The sequence below is a fragment of the Rana temporaria genome, chromosome 2, assembly GCF_905171775.1.
Source record: "Rana temporaria chromosome 2, aRanTem1.1, whole genome shotgun sequence".
NCBI classification, from domain to species: Eukaryota; Metazoa; Chordata; class Amphibia; order Anura; family Ranidae; genus Rana; species Rana temporaria.
In genome coordinates, this window is record NC_053490.1 from 462,612,794 (window position 1) to 462,630,644 (window position 17,851).

At 42.0% G+C, this 17,851-nt stretch overlaps 1 protein-coding gene across 1 annotated transcript in view; it reads left to right on the plus strand.

Annotated features, from left to right (window-relative positions):
* SHPK (sedoheptulokinase) overlaps window positions 1-17,602 on the plus strand; it is a 35,103-nt gene extending 17,501 nt beyond the window's left edge. Inside the window, exons 4-7 of the mRNA XM_040338635.1 lie at window positions 425-577; window positions 3,391-3,566; window positions 9,819-10,019; window positions 16,488-17,602. Coding sequence (XP_040194569.1) covers window positions 425-577; window positions 3,391-3,566; window positions 9,819-10,019; window positions 16,488-16,873 — 916 coding nt within the window. The 3' untranslated portion in view covers window positions 16,874-17,602. The remainder of the gene's footprint in view (window positions 1-424; window positions 578-3,390; window positions 3,567-9,818; window positions 10,020-16,487) is intronic.
* Window positions 17,603-17,851: the final 249 nt, after the last annotated feature.

The window sequence follows — 17,851 nt, forward strand, 5'->3', positions numbered from 1 at the left end:
AGCTCCACCCATCATATTAAGCTCCATGACAATACTAAATGCATATCGGGGGCGTGGCCTGGCGGGAGCCCAGGCTGAGGTTGCCACATTCCACCACAAGCGGGTTTGTTTAGATGTGTGGCTAATGGGATATCCACATTTTTACATATTGACATTTGGAGCTGGGACGAGTGCCCACCCCAGCCAGCTTTCACAGCAGTGGACTGGCACCCCTTCCCTAGCCTAAGCGGCTCTCATACCAGGTTTTTTGGTTCACATTGGTACATACATACTTACATTGGTACAAGATAGACAAGGTAATTATGTAAGAATTTTCCTAACTAAACTTTAACTTTAATAAATATAAATGTGTGTATGAAATGTCTACAACCTTTTAGTATTTGTATGCTCTTTATTCATTTGACACTTTTCCACTATTGGACAGACCAGACTTTCTCTGTGAATACGACGCAGCAGGGACAATCCAGGACTATGTTGTTTCTATGCTGTGCGGGATGAAGACACCCGTGATGTCTGTTCAGAATGCAGCTAGTTGGGGATACTTTAACACCAGGACCAAAACTTGGAATGTTGACATGTAAGTGATTTATTATATTAGAACCGAGGAGTGTAGCGTTTGAAGTGGTAATTCCTTTTTATTTCTAAAAGATTGCAACAGACTCTTCTAGAATTAAAGGACTTATTACTGAGAAAAGCAAGGTTGTTGTTTATATCCACCATGCCAAGCATGTTTGTTAACTGTGTTTGACATCAGGAATCCAGTTGATTACGAGAAGCTGCGCTGGCTCCTTAAAGCGGAGCTCCACCCTAAAGTGGAACTCCCGCTGATCGGAACCCTCCCCCCTCCGGTGTCACATTTGACACCTTTCAGGAGGAGGGGGATGCAGATACCTGTCTAAAGACAGGTATTTGCACCCACTTCCAGCCACACAGTCTCGGGCAGACTGCGGGCATGACGTCACCTTGAGTCGTCCCCCCCCCCCCTCACCGCTGTGTTCTGAGAACACTCGGCTCCCAGTACACAGCGGGAGCCAATCGGCAGGTGTAGCGCTTCACTTCCTGGTTCCCTCACTGAGGATGGCGGGGGGGGCAGCAGAGTGTGACGAGCGATTGCTCGTCCTCTGCTGCGGACAGCGCTAGACTCCAGGACAGGTAAGTGTCCTAACATTAAAAGTCAGCAGCTGCAATATTTGTAACTGCTGGCTTTTAATATATTTTTTTCAGCGGAGCTCCGCTTTAATATTCTGCAGGCTTATAAAGCATTAATATACCTGTACTATGTATATACAATGTAAACTAATGCTGCAGAGAGATACCATGCATTATAAGCTGTTAAAAGTAGGCCTGTAGCATGATCTCACAGTATAAACTAAACCTACAGTTGGATGCCATGCAAAATAAGGTGTCACATAATTCTGTCCAAATTTCAGGTATGGGGAGAACAGGCTCAGTGGCTGACCTCCTGCAAGACTTGTTACAAGCTATATACTAGTCTTCAATGCTGTCAAGCCAGCATTGTTGGTTCTGATGCACTGCTTTTGCTACTATAAATGAGTGAAAATAGGAAAGTATTGTTTACTATCTATACATGAAACATTGGGTTTGATTTACTAAAACTGGAGAGTACAATATCTGGTGCATATAAACGAATCAACTTCCATTTTTTTTTTTGTCAAAGCTTAAAGGGGTTGCAAACCCTCACGGATTTTCACCTTAATGCATTTTATGCATTAAGTTGGAAAACCTTTTGTGCAGTACACCCCCCCCCCCTCCCCCTCAGGGCCTCCCTTTTTCTTACCTGAGCCGATCGATTCAGCAATGGGGATGAGCACAGCAGCTCCAGTCGCTGTCTCGGGTTCACCATTGGCTCCCGCTGCTGTCAATCAAATCCAGCGAGACGGGGTGCGGGACCGAGTCCTGTCAATGGATACAGCAGCATGACTTGGGAGTGCCCCCATGGAAAGTGGCTGTCCATGGGAGCACTCGAGAAGAGGAGGGGCCAAGAACGCTGTCGGGGACCCCAGAAAAGGAGGATCGGAGCCGCTCTGTGCAAAACCCTTGCACAGAGCAGGTTAGTATAACATGTTTGTTATTTATATTTTTATTTTTAAACTTACCTTTACAATCACTTTAATTGAACAAGCTAAAATTGGAAGAAATTTGTCTGCCATGCACAGCTGCACCAGATTTTGTACTCTCCAGTTTTAGTAAATCAACCCCACTGCCTTTACAATAAAGCCCATCTACTTACACTAAACCACCCCCTAGCCATAGCTGTAAAGGATAACATTAATTTTAATCATTATGGGATTAGCAGCATACCTTTTACCCAGGCCATCCCATATATAGTGCCCACTGAAGAACTCAAGTTAGTAAGTGACGTTGTCCATAGGCTGTGGCCCACAGTGACGTAGGTCGCTCTTCAGTGCTCTTGTTTTTTCTTTTTTCTTAAAAACTCAAATGGGGTATCCATGTACTTGCAGGCTTTTCTCATTATGGACCCTTGTAAAACTGCTTTGTATCACTGAAAGTGGTAAAGCCACCAATAAGGACAAGTCCTATGTCATTCATTCTTCTAGAGCATAACCGATATCATAACTCAGGGTTTGACAAATTTGCTTGGAATCTAGGAGCCAGCTAAAAAAGTTAGGAGCCAGAAAACGAACCCCGTCCCGACGAGCTTGCGCGCAGAAGCGTACACATACGTGAGCAGCGCCCGCATATGTAAACGTCTAATGAAGATTTTAAAGGGTAAAAGTTTGTCACCATTCCATGAGTGGACGCAATTTTGAAGCGTGACATGTTGGGTATGAATTTACTCGGCATAACATTATCTTTCATAATATAAAAAAAAATGGGAATAACTACTGTTGTCTTATTTTTTAATTAATAAAAGTGTAATTTTTTCCCAAAAAAGTGCGCTTGTAAGACCGCTGCGCAAATACAGCGTGACAGAAAGTATTGCAACGATCGCCATTTTATTCTCTAGGGTGTTAGGATAAAAAATATATATAATGTTTGGGGGTTATAATTAGAGGGAAGAAGATGGCAGTGAAAATAGTGAAAAATAGTGAAAAATTACATTAGAATTGCTGTTTAACTTGTAATGCTTAACTTGTAATACCAACGGCCACCACCAGATGGCGCCAGCTTACACATCTGATGGTAATAACTTGTAATACCAATGGCTCACCACCAGATGGCGCCAGCTCACAAAAAAAAACGGGATTTGTCGACCGGGATTTGTCGAGCCCTGTCATAACTGACATGGGCTTAAAATATTAACTCGATTTAAGTTTATTTTTGTAACTTTAGTAGTGTCTGTAAAATGATTTATATTTTTCATTTTTAGAAATGAAGAATTAGAGCTTTTCTATTCTTTTGTTTTAGATTAAAAGAACGGGGCTTTCCAATTTCTCTTCTACCTCCTGTTGTAGATGCCGGGTGCTTAGCAGGGAAATCTTTGTATGACTGGTGTGGAATTCCACAAGGGACAGAGGTTGGAGTGTCACTGGGAGACTTCCAGTGCTCGGTCTTTTCTTCTGCAACTGAGAGCACAGATGCAGGTACTGACAGAGGCTTAATAAACTATTGCTTAGTGCATGCAGGTGCCAGATTGAAAAGCTGGGGGTTGCTGAAGGAGTGATTAAAGCGGAGTTCCACTCGGTTTTGTGTTTATTAACCACTTCCTGCCCATAGGCCGTCATATGATGTCCTGGACTTTGAGTGGGAATATTTGAATGATGCCTGCAGCTACAGACATCATCCAGATGTCATCTCTTTCAGCCAGCCATTGTGTGCACCGTAAGAACAATCATAGCGGCAGTTCAGCTGCTTGATCATTCCTACAGGTGGTGGGAGGGGACGTCCCCCCGCCCTGCGATTGGCGAGCCTTAGAACAAATCGTTCACCGCCGGAAGTTGAGCATAGAGATTTCCGGTGACCAGATGGTTCCCAGTCATCTCTATGACCCTCGGAGGCCCAGTTGTGTCGTTATGACGTCACGTCCCAGCCAGCAGAAGTAAACAAAGCTGAGGACGCGGCTGGAAAGGCAGAGAGAGTTTTTTTTTTTTTTCATCTCAGCCTTTCTAGCCTGGAGTAGAGATGTGGGGTCTTATTGACCCCACATCTCATCATAAAGAGGACTTGTCACAAACTACTGCTATTACAAGGGATGTTTATATTTTTTCAATAAAGAGAAAGTGTAAAAAAAAAAAGTGAAATAAAGAATAACACAAATAAAAATTTAAAGCGTGCTCGCGCACAGAAGCATACGCATACGTAAGTCACGCATAATTCTGTCCAAATTTCAGGTATGGGGAGAACAGGCTCAGTGGCTGACCTCCTGCAAGACTTGTTACAAGCTATACACTAGTTTCCAATGCTGTCAAGCCAGCATTGTTGGTTCTGATGCACTGCTTTTGCTACTATAAATGAGTGAAAATAGGAAAGTATTGTTTACTATCTATACATGAAACATTGGGTTTGATTTACTAAAACTGGAGAGTACAATATCTGGTGCATATAAACAAATCAACTTCCATTTTTTTTTTTTGTCAAAGCTTAAAGGGGTTGCAAACCCTCACGGATTTTCACCTTAATGCATTTTATGCATTAAGTTGGAAAACCTTTTGTGCAGTACACCCCCCCCCCCCCCCCTCAGGGCCTCCCTTTTTCTTACCTGAGCTGATCGTTTCAGCAATGGGGATGAGCACAGCAGCTCCAGTCGCTGTCTCTGGTTCACCATTGGCTCCCGCTGCTGTCAATCAAATGTAAACGGTGGTCAAATCACACATGTGATGTATTGTTGCGTGCATTAGAGCAAAAGCAACAATTCTAGCCCAAGACCTCCTCTAATGCCGCGTACACGCGATCGGTTCGTCTGATGAAAACGATCGTGTGTGGGCCCCATCGTTTTTTTTCCCCATCGGTGAAAAAACTTAGAACCTGTTTTAAAATTATCTGATGGTTAAAAAACCGATAGAAAAAAACGATGGTCTGTGGGGAAATCCATCGGTCAAAAATCCACGCATGCTCAGAATCAAGTCGACGCATGCTCGGAAGCATTGAACTTCATTTTTCTCTGCACGTCGTTGTGTTTTAACACAACGGATTTTTAACTGATGGTGTGTAGGCAAGACTGATGAAAGTCAGCTTCATCGGATATCTGATGAAAAAATCCATCGGTCCGTTTTCATCGGATGAACCGATCGTGTGTACGTGGCATAACTCTAACCAGGTAACCTATAAACATTTTAAAGCATCGTCTATGGAGATTTTTAAGTACCAAAGTTTGGTGCCATTCCACGAGTGTGCAATTTTAAAGCATGTTGGGTATCAATTTACTCGGTTTTACATCATCTTTAACATTAGCAGGTTTAATGTTTATTTATTTTTTAATGGTAAAGTAAAAAAAAAGTGTAACTTTTTTTTTTTTTTTTTATTCTTTTTTTTTTTTTTCTAATATTATCTGTATCCTCCTTTTTATAGTGCCACTGTATTAATGTAAGTCGGACATGGCAGCTGTCCAGCACAGAACTGTGTATGGTCACTAATAGCAGAATTATACTTGCAACTCGGAAGCTCCCCCAGGATACAGAAGCTTCTTCCAGTCACAGCATTTTTTTAATTTATGAAATTAATTCTGTAAAAGCTAAGTGTGGTAATTACAAGGGACACAGCACAGATGTTTATCTGCCTGACATCATTAACCATTTATTTTCATTGAAGCAATGGCAGCATGCCAAGATGTCACTTTACTAGCCACATGTACTGAGCTGCATCAATGTCCACAGCAATCCACTTAATGACCATCCGATACATGGAGTGTTGTGTGTTTTAGCATGATGGCATCTGGCTTGGTACCTAAATGGCTGCACTTAGATTCCTGGAAAAATCATACTTGTGTCATTAGGATCATTGGCTCTTTATTAAACTGATCTCATAGGCCCATATCATACACATTTTGTGCTTCTATTGAATTGAATGTGAAATATTATCACACTTTCCTATATTTAGTGCATGGGTGCTCAACCTGTGGCCCTCCAGCTGTTGCAGAACTACAAGTCCCATGAGGCATTGCAAGTCACTGACAGTTACAAGCATGACTCCCAAAGGCAGAGGCATGATGGGAATTGTAGTTCTGCAACAGCTGGAGGACTTAAGGTTGAGCACCCATGATTTAGTGAATGATAAGATCACTGCCTCATTGTGTTGGCTGTATTTTCCAGGATCAGCCTTTTGAGATTTCTAGTTACCTGGCTGTCATGTTTTGGCTTCAATTCTTATGAGATACTGACCTGAAACAGGTATAGAGATATTGAATTTTGATTCATTTAAAGCGGTGGTCGCCAACCTTTTGGACCTCATGGAGCACTAAATTCACCATTTTGAATCCCGCGGACCACTAACATGAATTTTACATGCCTTATACACACAATGCTCTGCTCCCCTCCCTCTGGATCACACTGCTTCCTTATACACACAATTCTCCGGTTCTCTGCCCCCCCCCCTGCACTCTGCATCACACTGCTGCCCTACGCAGACTGATCATTGGATCCCACCTCCTTATCCAGCCACAGTCTGTGGTTAGCGCTGCCTTTGGAAGTCCCCTCCTTCTTTACCTCCAGCTCTCTGTAGTACTCCCGGCACCTCCCTCTGAGTTCACTGAAGCTGGAACTGCAGAGGAGGCATCGGGGTATTAATGGGCGCTAACAGTATTGACTAAGTGTGTATTGAGAACAACACTGGGATCAACACTGAGCGGTATACATCTGCCACAATGTGGATTTGCGGCAGAACCCCCGGGGACCACCAAAATGTTCTCGTGGATCATCAGTGGTCCGCGGACCACTGGTTGGCAACCACTGATTTAAAGCATGCTTGTTCTAAGTTCATGACGTAAACATTTTTCAGTCAGGCACAACCAGACAACTAGCATTTCCAAAAAGATTTTAGCAATGACGGCCCCCATACATCTCTTATGATGCTTCACTGTATTCTCCATTTATTAATTTCAGGTCTATCTGCCCTGATTCAGAGGCTTATGTGTCAACCCCAGTGGATGTTGCATTCCATTTTTTTGCTACTTTTCATATGTAGTTCTTATACATTCTTTACTTACTGAGAAGCATGCAGTGGGGGGATAGGAGTGTGTTACAGATGGCTTTTTCTTTTGAACATGCCAGTTCTGCAGTGGCTATGCTGATCTATAGGCTTTAATACTTTGAGACACTACCCATAACAAGTATGCAGATTAGGATCCATATACCGCAAAGTGTCCTGTCTGGCTAAAGGCTTACCACCACTTTACCCCTCTGACAATGGGTTCAATCTTCCGGCAGTCGCTTGCCGCTCCATTAGGTCCACTCCCAAACACACAACAAAAGAAATGCTCTCCATTAAAAACATTGAGGACATTTACTGAAGTATTCCAATCACAAATCGACCCAGCTATCCCACAAGCTGTAACACTTTTCACTCCAGACGCAAAACAATTCTCCTGCACTCGGGTGCTGGGTCTAGGGATGTGTGGTGCAGTCAATCTTTTTGTATGGGATGTCAATGGCCTTGCTGCCCTCCTCAGAACAATGGGTGTCCATGGAACTGAAACATATAAAAAGAAGGGAGGGCGCAACTGACCTTGTGCATTACCAAAAATAATTTTAATGAAGGTAAAACAGCAATGGTTATACTCGCATACAAACGTGGTAAAGATGCATATCATAGCAACAGCAATAGCGTGCGGGGACTCTTAGGTCTATGGTTGGATCTATGGCTTTGGTTCCAGCCATAGATCTAAAAGTCCCCGCTCGCAATTGCTGTTGCTTTGATATGCATGTTTACAACGTTTGTATGCAAGTATAACCATTGCTGTTGTGCATTACAAAAAATAATTTTAATGAAGGTAAAACAGCAATGGCGAGCGGGAATCTTGGATCTATGGCTGGAACCAAAGCCATAGATCCAACCATAGACCTAAGGGTCCCCACTCACTATTGCTATGATATGCATCTTTACCAAGTTTGTATGCGAGTACAACCATTGCTGTTTTACCTTCTTTAAAATTTTTGGTAATGCGCAAGGTTGGTGCGCCCTTCCTTTTTTTTATATGATGCACGCTTCACTTCATCCAGAGCTTATTCAATATACAAAAAAGTTCTGGGTGAAGTAAAATGCGTTAGTTCTTGTGGAACAGGTGGATCAGCTTGGAATACTTTAATAAATGTACATGAGGTTTTCAATGGAGAGCGGCTTATTTTATTTTGTGTCTGGAAGTGGATCTTATGCAGATTAGGGATTGTCTTCACACTGAAGTTTCTGATTTCCATGATTGTGCCATGGCAGTGAAGTCAGACAACTATCTTTCAAGGAAGTTATCAACTGCAGTTTCTCGGTTTCTGTCAGTAACGTTTGAACGCCAGTAGTCATTGGGACCTGTTTTTGCCCTATGCCCCGGGTTATTAGATATATAACTGTCCAATCTGCCATGATAATAGTAAGTGTATTGTGTTTGGAAAATATTAGTTCTTTTAGGTCCCTATGTCTGTGATAAATACTGTTTATAATGTCAGATCTGTTTGTTAGTAATGCCTTATGTCGGTGATTATCAGCTGACGGTTTGCAGAACACAAAAGGCTCTGCAAAGTCCCATGAGCTGCACTTCTGTGGTTTGCCTGGGTACATTGGGCCAAATCCTCAAAGATCCTGCCTAACTTATCTTTTCCCATTTAAGTTACACTGACTTAAAATTTCTACCTAAGTGCCCGATCCACAAAGCACTTACCTAGAAATTTCAGGCCGTGTAACTTAAATGTCTCCGGCGCAAGGCGGTCCTCTTCTGCAGGGGGCGATGACAATTTAAATGAGGCGCGCTCCCGCGCCGGCCGTACTGCGCATGCTCGTGACGTAATTTTCCCGACGGGCAGCGCGCGAAATTACGTTACGCCGGGCTTTGTGGATTGCGATGGGACAATAAAGTTGCGTCGGGTAAAAAAAAAGTTACGCGCCGAAAAAAAAAATTCAAAATGTAAAAAAAATCGCGGCGATCGAAAAAAAGGTTTTTACATGGTGTAACTAGTTTACACTTTGTAAAAGCAGAACTAATTTTACGTATGCAAACGTAAACTTACGCAGAAAACACAAAGCTGAAAAGCTTTGTGGATCTCCGTAAGTCCTCATTTGCATACGCTAGGCGGCATTTCGACACGAAATGCCCCCAGCGGCGGATGCGGTACTGCATCCTAAGATCCGACAGTGTAAGTCTCTTACAGATGTCGGATCTTCTGCCTATCTTTGGAAAACTGCTTCTGAGGATCAGTTCCAAAGATAGGCACAGGGATACGCAGGCTGAACAGCAGTTCCGCCTGCGTATCCCTTTTGAGGATTTGGCCCATTGTTATTTAGTCAGAGCAAATGAATCCGAATCTTCAGCATCACAGTATTGTTTGCCATATTAGGTACCCATGCTGATGAACTTGGAACTTATGGTGGTTCTCAGGCTCTACAGGTACCCCAGTGCTAATGATGGCCCTGGTGTTGAAGGAAGTTAATATATTAGAAAGTCATTGTTTTTTTTTTTTTTAAATAGGCCAAAATAGTTGCTTGCTAATAATAAACATTTATTTTTTTACTTAAAAAAAGGAAAATTGTTCAATCTTTTGGGGGGGCTTTAGAACAATATGAGTGTCCCTCCAGCTGTATCAGTTGCTTATCTTTTATCTGTACACAGGCTGCATTTTAGCTCACGTTATACTTTTTTATTTTACTTATCTTTTTGCTCTCATCGTTCAATCTTCATATTCCTTTTATTCCAAAAGTCTTCAATATCAGCACTTCTGCCCAGCTGACGTTCTGTATGCCGGAGGGATTCCAGCCTGAAGACCACCCGAAACCCGCAGAAGCCGTGACTTATTTTCCATACATGAACAATCGGTACCTAGCAGTAGCTGCTTCCCTAAATGGTGGAAATGTGTTTGCCTCCTTTGTCAGAATGCTGGCCCAGTGGACTGCTGAGCTAGGTAAAGGTTATTTTATTTATATTATACACTTCAAAAACTGCAAGGATTTCACGTATATCTATTTAGTTATGAATCCAGAAACATAAGCTATAATTTGAGCCTTTATATAGAAGCTATACTTTCTCAAACTGGGCAGAGTAACAAGTTTGCTTTAACTACTTGAGGCCCGCGCTATAGCCGAATGACGGCATCAGCGCGGACCTGAAAATCCAGGAGGACGTCATTTGACGTCCGCCCCTTTGCTCGTTCCCCGCACGCGCTCCCGAGCGCGCAGTGGGGAAATTCTGTGCTGGCCGTGTCCCTTCAGACACAGCCAATCACAGATCACCGTGAACGGCCAATCGGAGTGGCCGTTTGGTATGCGATCTGTGCGGCCAATGAGAGATGATCTCAAATGTAAACATATGAGATTATCTCTCATTGCCAGCTCACACAGAGAAAGCGTCCTGTCAGGGAGAGAGGAGACCGATCTGTGTCCCTTGTACATAGGGACACAGATCAGTCACCTCCTCCAGTCAGTCCCCTTCCCCCACAGTTAGAACACTATTCAGGGTACACATTTAACCCCTTCCTCACCCCCTAGTGTTAACCCATTCAATGCCAGTCACATTTATACAGTAATGAGTGCGTATTTATAGCACTGATCGCAGGATAAATGTGAATGGTGCCAAAAATGTGTCAAAAGTGTCTGATGTGTCCGCCATAATGTCGCAGTCCCAATAAAAATCGCAAATCGCCGCCATTACTAGTAAAAAAAAATATATAAAAAATAATAATTCTGTCCCCTATTTTGTAGGCGCTATAACTTTTGCGCAAACCAGTTGCTTATTGCAATTTTTTTTTTTACCAAAAATATGTAGAAGAATACGTATCGGCCTTGACTGAGAAAAAAAAATGTTTTTTTTTTAAAAAAATTGGGCTATTTATTATAGCAACAAGTAAAAAATATTGTATTTTTTTTTCAAAATTGTCGCGCTGTTTTGTTAATAGCGCAAAAACTAAAAACCGCAGAGGTGATCAAATACCACCAAAAGAAAGCTCTACTTGTGGGGAAAAGGGACATCAACTTTATTTGGGAGCCACATCGCACGACCGCGCAATTATCAGTTAAAGCGACGCAGTGCCGGAAGCTGAAATTTCACCTGGGCAGGAGGGGGGTATATGTGCCCAGTAAGCAAATGGTTAATAAAGTCCCTGTCGGCAGCATTTGCATGCCTTACACTTCTCTCCTGGAGTTCTGTGTAAAGCAGGCCATACACTGCTCAGCAGTAATAGCCTGAAATTAAGTGAAAGGGGTAGTAGAGACAATTGTTTTGTTTTTTTATATTTGTAAACATGTTATACTTACCGGCTCTGTGCAGTAGTATTGCATAGATCTGCCCCTTAACCAACTCTTCTGGGGTCACCCGCGGGTGCTATCTTGTCCTCTTCTTTTGTGTGTGTCCCCATAGCAAGCTGTGTACTATAGAGCCCCTATACATGTGTGTTGTTGAGCTGGGCTGTGTGCGTCCAGAGACACTAATAGCATGGCTCGGCCCCGCTCCCTCCTCACAAGATTTAACAGATAGCAGGAGCCAATGGTTCCTGCTGCTTTCAGTGAAATCTGTGAGAGCAGGGAGAGGGGATATGCAGCCAGGCACATCACTGGATCAATAGAGGACTCAGGTAAGTGTTTGGGGGGGATGGGTAGCACAAAAAGTGGTAAAGTGTTCTCTACTTTAATGCAGGGAATGCAATGTTTTAACTTTAGAACCACTTTTCACTTTCCACAAGTTTTCGGTCAACTTTTGTCAAAAAAGGAGCCAATCTGAAAATTCTCACCGAACAGCCCTTGATTGCAAGTACTGTTCAGGTATTTAGCATTAGCTGGGCAGCAGCTGCTGAATACAATAGCTGGCAGCTGACATTCCTTTATCCAGGCTGCTTGGCATGGATGGGGGAAAATCAATTCATGTCTCTGATGGGAGAAATTCAAAGCGTGTATGGCCAGTTTTAGTAAATGTATGCTCCCACAGCACAGAACTCAGGCCTGGCAACTGGACACCCAGGCATGGCACACTGCATTGTGAGGTGGCACAGGACATCCCAGTAACCTGTAGAGCCAAGAAGACACACCAGAGGGTGCCAGACTAAGTGCAGTAAACTACAGGCAGTATTAGGTGCATGTAAATTAACAACTTACATGGTACATGAGAAATTTCATTTTTTGTTATATCACATCGGTCAGCAGCTGGCTCTGGCATGTGAAGCTTTGAGTCTGTTCTGTAAAACTTGTAGCCTTGTTATCCAAAAGAAAACAGTCTGTGGTGGTGGAAGCAGAAACCAAAAAGATGTCCACCAGACTCAGAGTAATATTTATTGCACCTTAACTGGCATTTCTTCTTGGCTCTACATGGTTACCCACCAGCCCACCTAGTGTGTTCGTTTGTACCAAGGTGTCATGCTATTCTGATAATTACCACCAGAGGCACTTACCCACTGATGAGTGAGTTCTTTTAACTGTTTGTGTAATGCCGCGTACACACAATCGGTTAAACCGATGAGAATGGTCTGATGGACCGTTTTTATCGGTCAAAACCGATCGTGTGTGGGCGCCATCGGTTATTTAACCATCGGTTAAAAAAAAGCCAACTTGTTTTAAATTTAACAGATGGATTCCTAATCGATAGAACAAAACCGATCGTTAGTAGGCACGTCCATCGGTTAAAAATCCATGCATGCTCAGAATCAAGTCGACGCATGCTTGGAAGCATTGAACTTCGTTTTTTTTCAGCACGTCGTGTGTTTTACGTCTCCGTGTTCTGACACAATCGTTTTTTTAACCGATGGTGTGTAGGCACGACTGACCATCAGTCAGCTTCATCGGTTAACCGATGGACTGATCATGTGTACACGGCATAAGTTGCCATTAGTCTTTCACTCCAATAAACCGTTTTTTTATTACACTTAGATGGCACCCCCTCCTCTGTCTATCCTTTTTCAGTATGACGGTTAGCACTTGGCTTTCTTCTGTATAGAATCCTTCCATAATAACAGAACATCTGCTGGTAAATGAGAAGAAACAAACGCAATTATATAAATGATGTATTTTCTGAAGACTCCTTGAATTTCCTGGGCTCGTTAGCTGTTGTGAGGATTGTATCTCTGTTGCTTGTTTGTTCAGTGCACAGACTTCCTCTGGGATACTTCACAGGGATGATTGGTTTTAGTGGTGAAACTCTTTATTTTATGGATATGAAAATATGCATTTGTGTTAACTGAATAGTTTCTTTCTCTACTTCTATTGTCTTCTTCTGCATGCATAAGTAGAGGCAGCTCGGGGATTAAATTATACCAAGAAAGGTTCAGTTAGGGCCATGTAAATATGGACATGTTTGACCAGGATAAATGGTGGTGCTAATTGCCTCTCAGGGGACGCTCCAGGGCAGAAATGCATTTTCAGATAAACTGTGTGGAGAAGACTGGAGGGGTCAGAGAATGGAGTGACGTTCCACAAAGTATCACCAGGAGTATTAAAGCAAAATTGAAGAGAAGAAGCTGGGACAGCCGCACTCCAAAAACGTTCCTTTTTATTAAAACTGGTCGAGGAACATCACACGCCACAGCAAACAATCAGGAAAAGGCCAACGCGTTTCGCACTGTGCTTCAGTGCTTATTCATAGCTACGAATGAGCACTGAAGCACAGTGCGAAACGCGTTTGCCTTTTCCTGATTGTTAGCTGTGGCGTGTGATGTTTCTCGACCAGTTTTAATAAAAAGGAACGTTTTTGGAGTGAGGCTGTCCCAGCTTCTTCTCTTCAATTTTGCATTAATTGCATTGCCGGCAACCACGGTTTGGATCCAGTGAGTAAAAGTTCCTTGGTTCATCTGAGCGGTTACTTTTCTTCTCAGGAGTATTAAAGCAGTATTCAACCCAAAAGTAAACATTTATCATATTTCAGATTACCAATTCCTAGATGTGATGGCTGCATTTTTTTTTATTTTTTTTAGGCTTTCTTTTTTCTATTATTACCTGGTGATTCAGTCAACAAAGCCCCCCCCCCCTCCCGCCGCCATCCGGTGCTTCTCCGGGCTCTTCCGTGCCATCAGGGGCCCGGAGAAGGAATTGTCCAGGGCAGGCAGGATGGTCACCAGTCATCTCTATGACCGTCGGAGGCCCGGGCGCGATGTGATGACGTCACAACCGGGTACCCGTAAGTAAACAAAGCCGCGATTGCGGCTAGTGAGCAACACTGATCATGATTTTTTTTTTCACTGATCTCATGCTTTCCAGCCTGGAGGAGAGATGTGGGGTCTTATTGACCCCGCATCTCTCCATAAAGAGGACCTGTCACACACATTTTCTATTACAAGGGATGTTTACATTCCTTGTAATAGGAATAAAAGTGATACAAAAAAAAGTGTAAAAAAATAAATAAAACAATAAAAAAATAAATTAAAACTCCTTGTCCCCGGTAGCTCGCGAGCAGAAGCGAACGTACACGTAAGTTCCGGCGACATATGTAAACACCGTTTAAACCACATATGTGAGGTATCGCCACGTGCGTTAGAGTGCCAGCAACAATTCTTGCACTGAATCTCCTCTGTAAATCTAAACTGGTAACCTGTAAAAAATTTCAAAGCGTTGCCTATGGAGATTTTTAAGTACCGAAGTTTGGCGCCATTCCATGAGTATGCGCAATTTTAAAGCGTGACATTTTAAGTATCTATTTACTCTGTGTAACATAATCTTTCATATTTTACAAAAAAATTGGGCTAACTTTACTGTTTTGTTATTTTTTTAATTCATGAAACAATTTTTTCCCCAAAAAAAGGCGTTTGAAAAATTATTGCGCAAATACCATGCAAGATAAAACATTGCAATGACCACCATTTTATTCCCTAGGGTGTCTGCTAAAAAACATATATAATGTTTGGGGGTTCTGCGTAATTTTCTAGCAAAAGAATGATGATTTGTACATGTAGGAGAGAAGTGCCAGAATAGGCCCGGTATGGATGTGTGTATAACAGCCCTGTATGGAAGTGGTTAAAAAAGAAAACAATAAAATAAACTTTAAAGAAACTACAGTAGCAACTGCAGTGACAACAAATTAATCCAATAAAAGTCCGGAAAAAGTCATCAGATTTCACAGGGGACGTGTATGACTATAATAAATAATAGGGCGAATGTTGACGCAACATGTTTCGCGGGGACTGCTTTTTCGGGAGCTAGTAGTACCTCATACAATGTAACAGGATGTACTTGGAGGTAAAACCTTTTTGAAAAAAGTGTGCTTGATAAGTTATTAGACTTCCAAAAATGCCTCATTGGTGTTCAAAGTAGGACAGTTCTATCTAGTAGCCACAGAATGGTAAAAAGTGGCACGCAAGCTGGATATGTCAAAATGGTTTTAAACCCATCTAAAGTTAAGAAGATATAGCATAAAACTTGTGGGGTGAATCTGGAGTAAGACTTGGCAAAGCAGGTTACTGTAAAAGTTGTATCGTTGATGTAGTATCACCAAGAGGACAATAATGGGAACGACCGGGTATGGAGGTCCGTGGGTAGAGTTGCTGCCTTGCAGCTCTACCCACGGACCTCCATACCCTCTGTAACCTTTTAACATTTGTTGTCTCAATATTTTTAGGACGTGGCACTGCGTTACTATAGACACCCACAGTCCATCCTGTGGTTGGTGATCTAGTGATATTTTAATAATCTTAAGTAGTGTTGCACTTTTTTAAGACCGAGTACAAGTACCAATACTTTTTTCAAGTACTTTCTTATGAAGAAAAACATCCGAGCCTGGCTAAATTTTGCAAAAACACATCTGAAGTCTCCCAAAAGCATGTGGGAAAATATGTTATGGTCTGATGAAACCAAGGTTGAACTTTTTGGCCATAATTCCAAAAGATATGTTTGGCGCAAAAACAACACTGTACATCACCAAAAGAACACCATACACACCGTGAAGCATGGTAGCGGCAGCATCATGCTTTGGGGCTGTCTTACTTCAGCTGGAACAGAGGCCTTAGTCAAGGTGGAGGGAGTTCTGAACAGTTCCAAATACCAGTCAATATTGGCACATAACCTTCAGGAGCTGGATGCATTCCTAAAAGCACAAAATATAACAAAATATTAATATTTTGAGATAATGGCGACAAAGGTAGTTGACCCAAGAAATATCCTACTGCCTCATGGGGATCAGGAAGGGATTTTTCCCCCCACTGAAAAAAATTGGATCATGCTTTGTTTTTGCCTTCCTCTGGATCAACTGTGGGTATAGGATTGTATATAATGGGTGTTTTGTATTTGCTTTTTTTTTTTTAATTTGATGGAATAGTGACTTTTTTCAACCTGAGTAACTCTTTAATTATGTAACTTTTAACACAATTAGCAACACATCTTTTCAAATTGTATTCTGATGAAGGAATAAAACATTGGTAGACAATAATATTTTATTATCTTTTCCTTTTTACCTTTTACAGGTCTGGAAACATCAGATTCCACCATATATTCTAAGCTGATAAGTGCTGCTCTATCTGAACATGAGACCCAACTTCAGATCTGTCCCACTTTATTTGGTGAGAGGCATGCTCCAGACAGAGTGGCTTCTGTGTCAAACATCTCACCTGCCAGCCTGTCACTAGGTCATGTCACTAGAGCACTGTGCCACGGGCTTATTGAAAACATTCATTCTATGCTGCCATCCCAGAGGCTAAAGGAAGCTGGAATTAAGCGCATCATTGGAAGTGGTAGTGCCTTGGCACGAAATGCAGTGTTACAGCAAGAGTTGGAAAGAGCATTTTATTTTCCTGTAGTATACGGAAAGGATGTGGATTCTGCTGTAGGTGCAGCTATGATCATGAGATAATGGAGAAATATAACTGAATTTCATTACTCTCATGGTTTTAAATGATATTGATCTTTATTAATTAAAGGATAAGTTCACCTTTGGGAACATGTTCCATCCATTTTTAGTGTTAAACATGTAACATGCTTCCACTCCTGCAGCTTCCCCCCAATCCCCTGCATCTAGTTACAGAAAGCCGTGTCATTAATTTCTTCACAGAGTTCTGTGAATGAGAAACTACAAGTACCTACAGTCTTTGCGGCTGTCGGCTTGTATTTTTCAGTGAACTATCACTGTTGAGCACTCTAGGTAGTTAAATTTCTCTTCCTGTCAGAGTGAAACTGCCTGCTCGTACAAGGTACGAACAGACAGATACATTGACGAGTCTGCTGGAGTCCTGCATGGCCCCCGCAATATCGGGTGCAATGCTTTCCAGGCTCCTAGTGTGAAAAAAAAAAAAAACCTGCGCCATTTTTAAAATGCAGTGGCAGAGAAATCACATAGTGGAAACATTTCTCTGTGGTTCCAGCACCCACGAACGCGCTGCGTTTTTAGATATGTGGAGGTGCCATTAAGAATGAATCTGGTTTTAAACAAATTTCCTGAATAACTTGGTAATTTTTAGACTCTGTTACTGCCACCATGATCATTTTGTATTACTGATGCAAGTGGAAAATACAGCATTGATGTGTCTTAAAATAAAAGATTGAAATAAAAAGAAAATGTAAACAATAAAAGAACTTTCCTTTTTATTTTCTTGTCGCTGATATTTCTTTATTGAATATTGTGGTTGCTTGTAGATCAGCAATGTTAAGATTTTATTAGGAATTGAAGTTGTCACTCTGTTGTACCAAACTCAGTTATTCCCATCAAGAACTGAGTTCAGAAAGATGTGGGGTGCCATTGTAATCTTTGCTTCTGCCTGCAGCCAACATTGTGAAATTGCTTTGACCTGCACCATTAGTGTAGGTGGAACATATCCAATCCTTCTTTACTGCC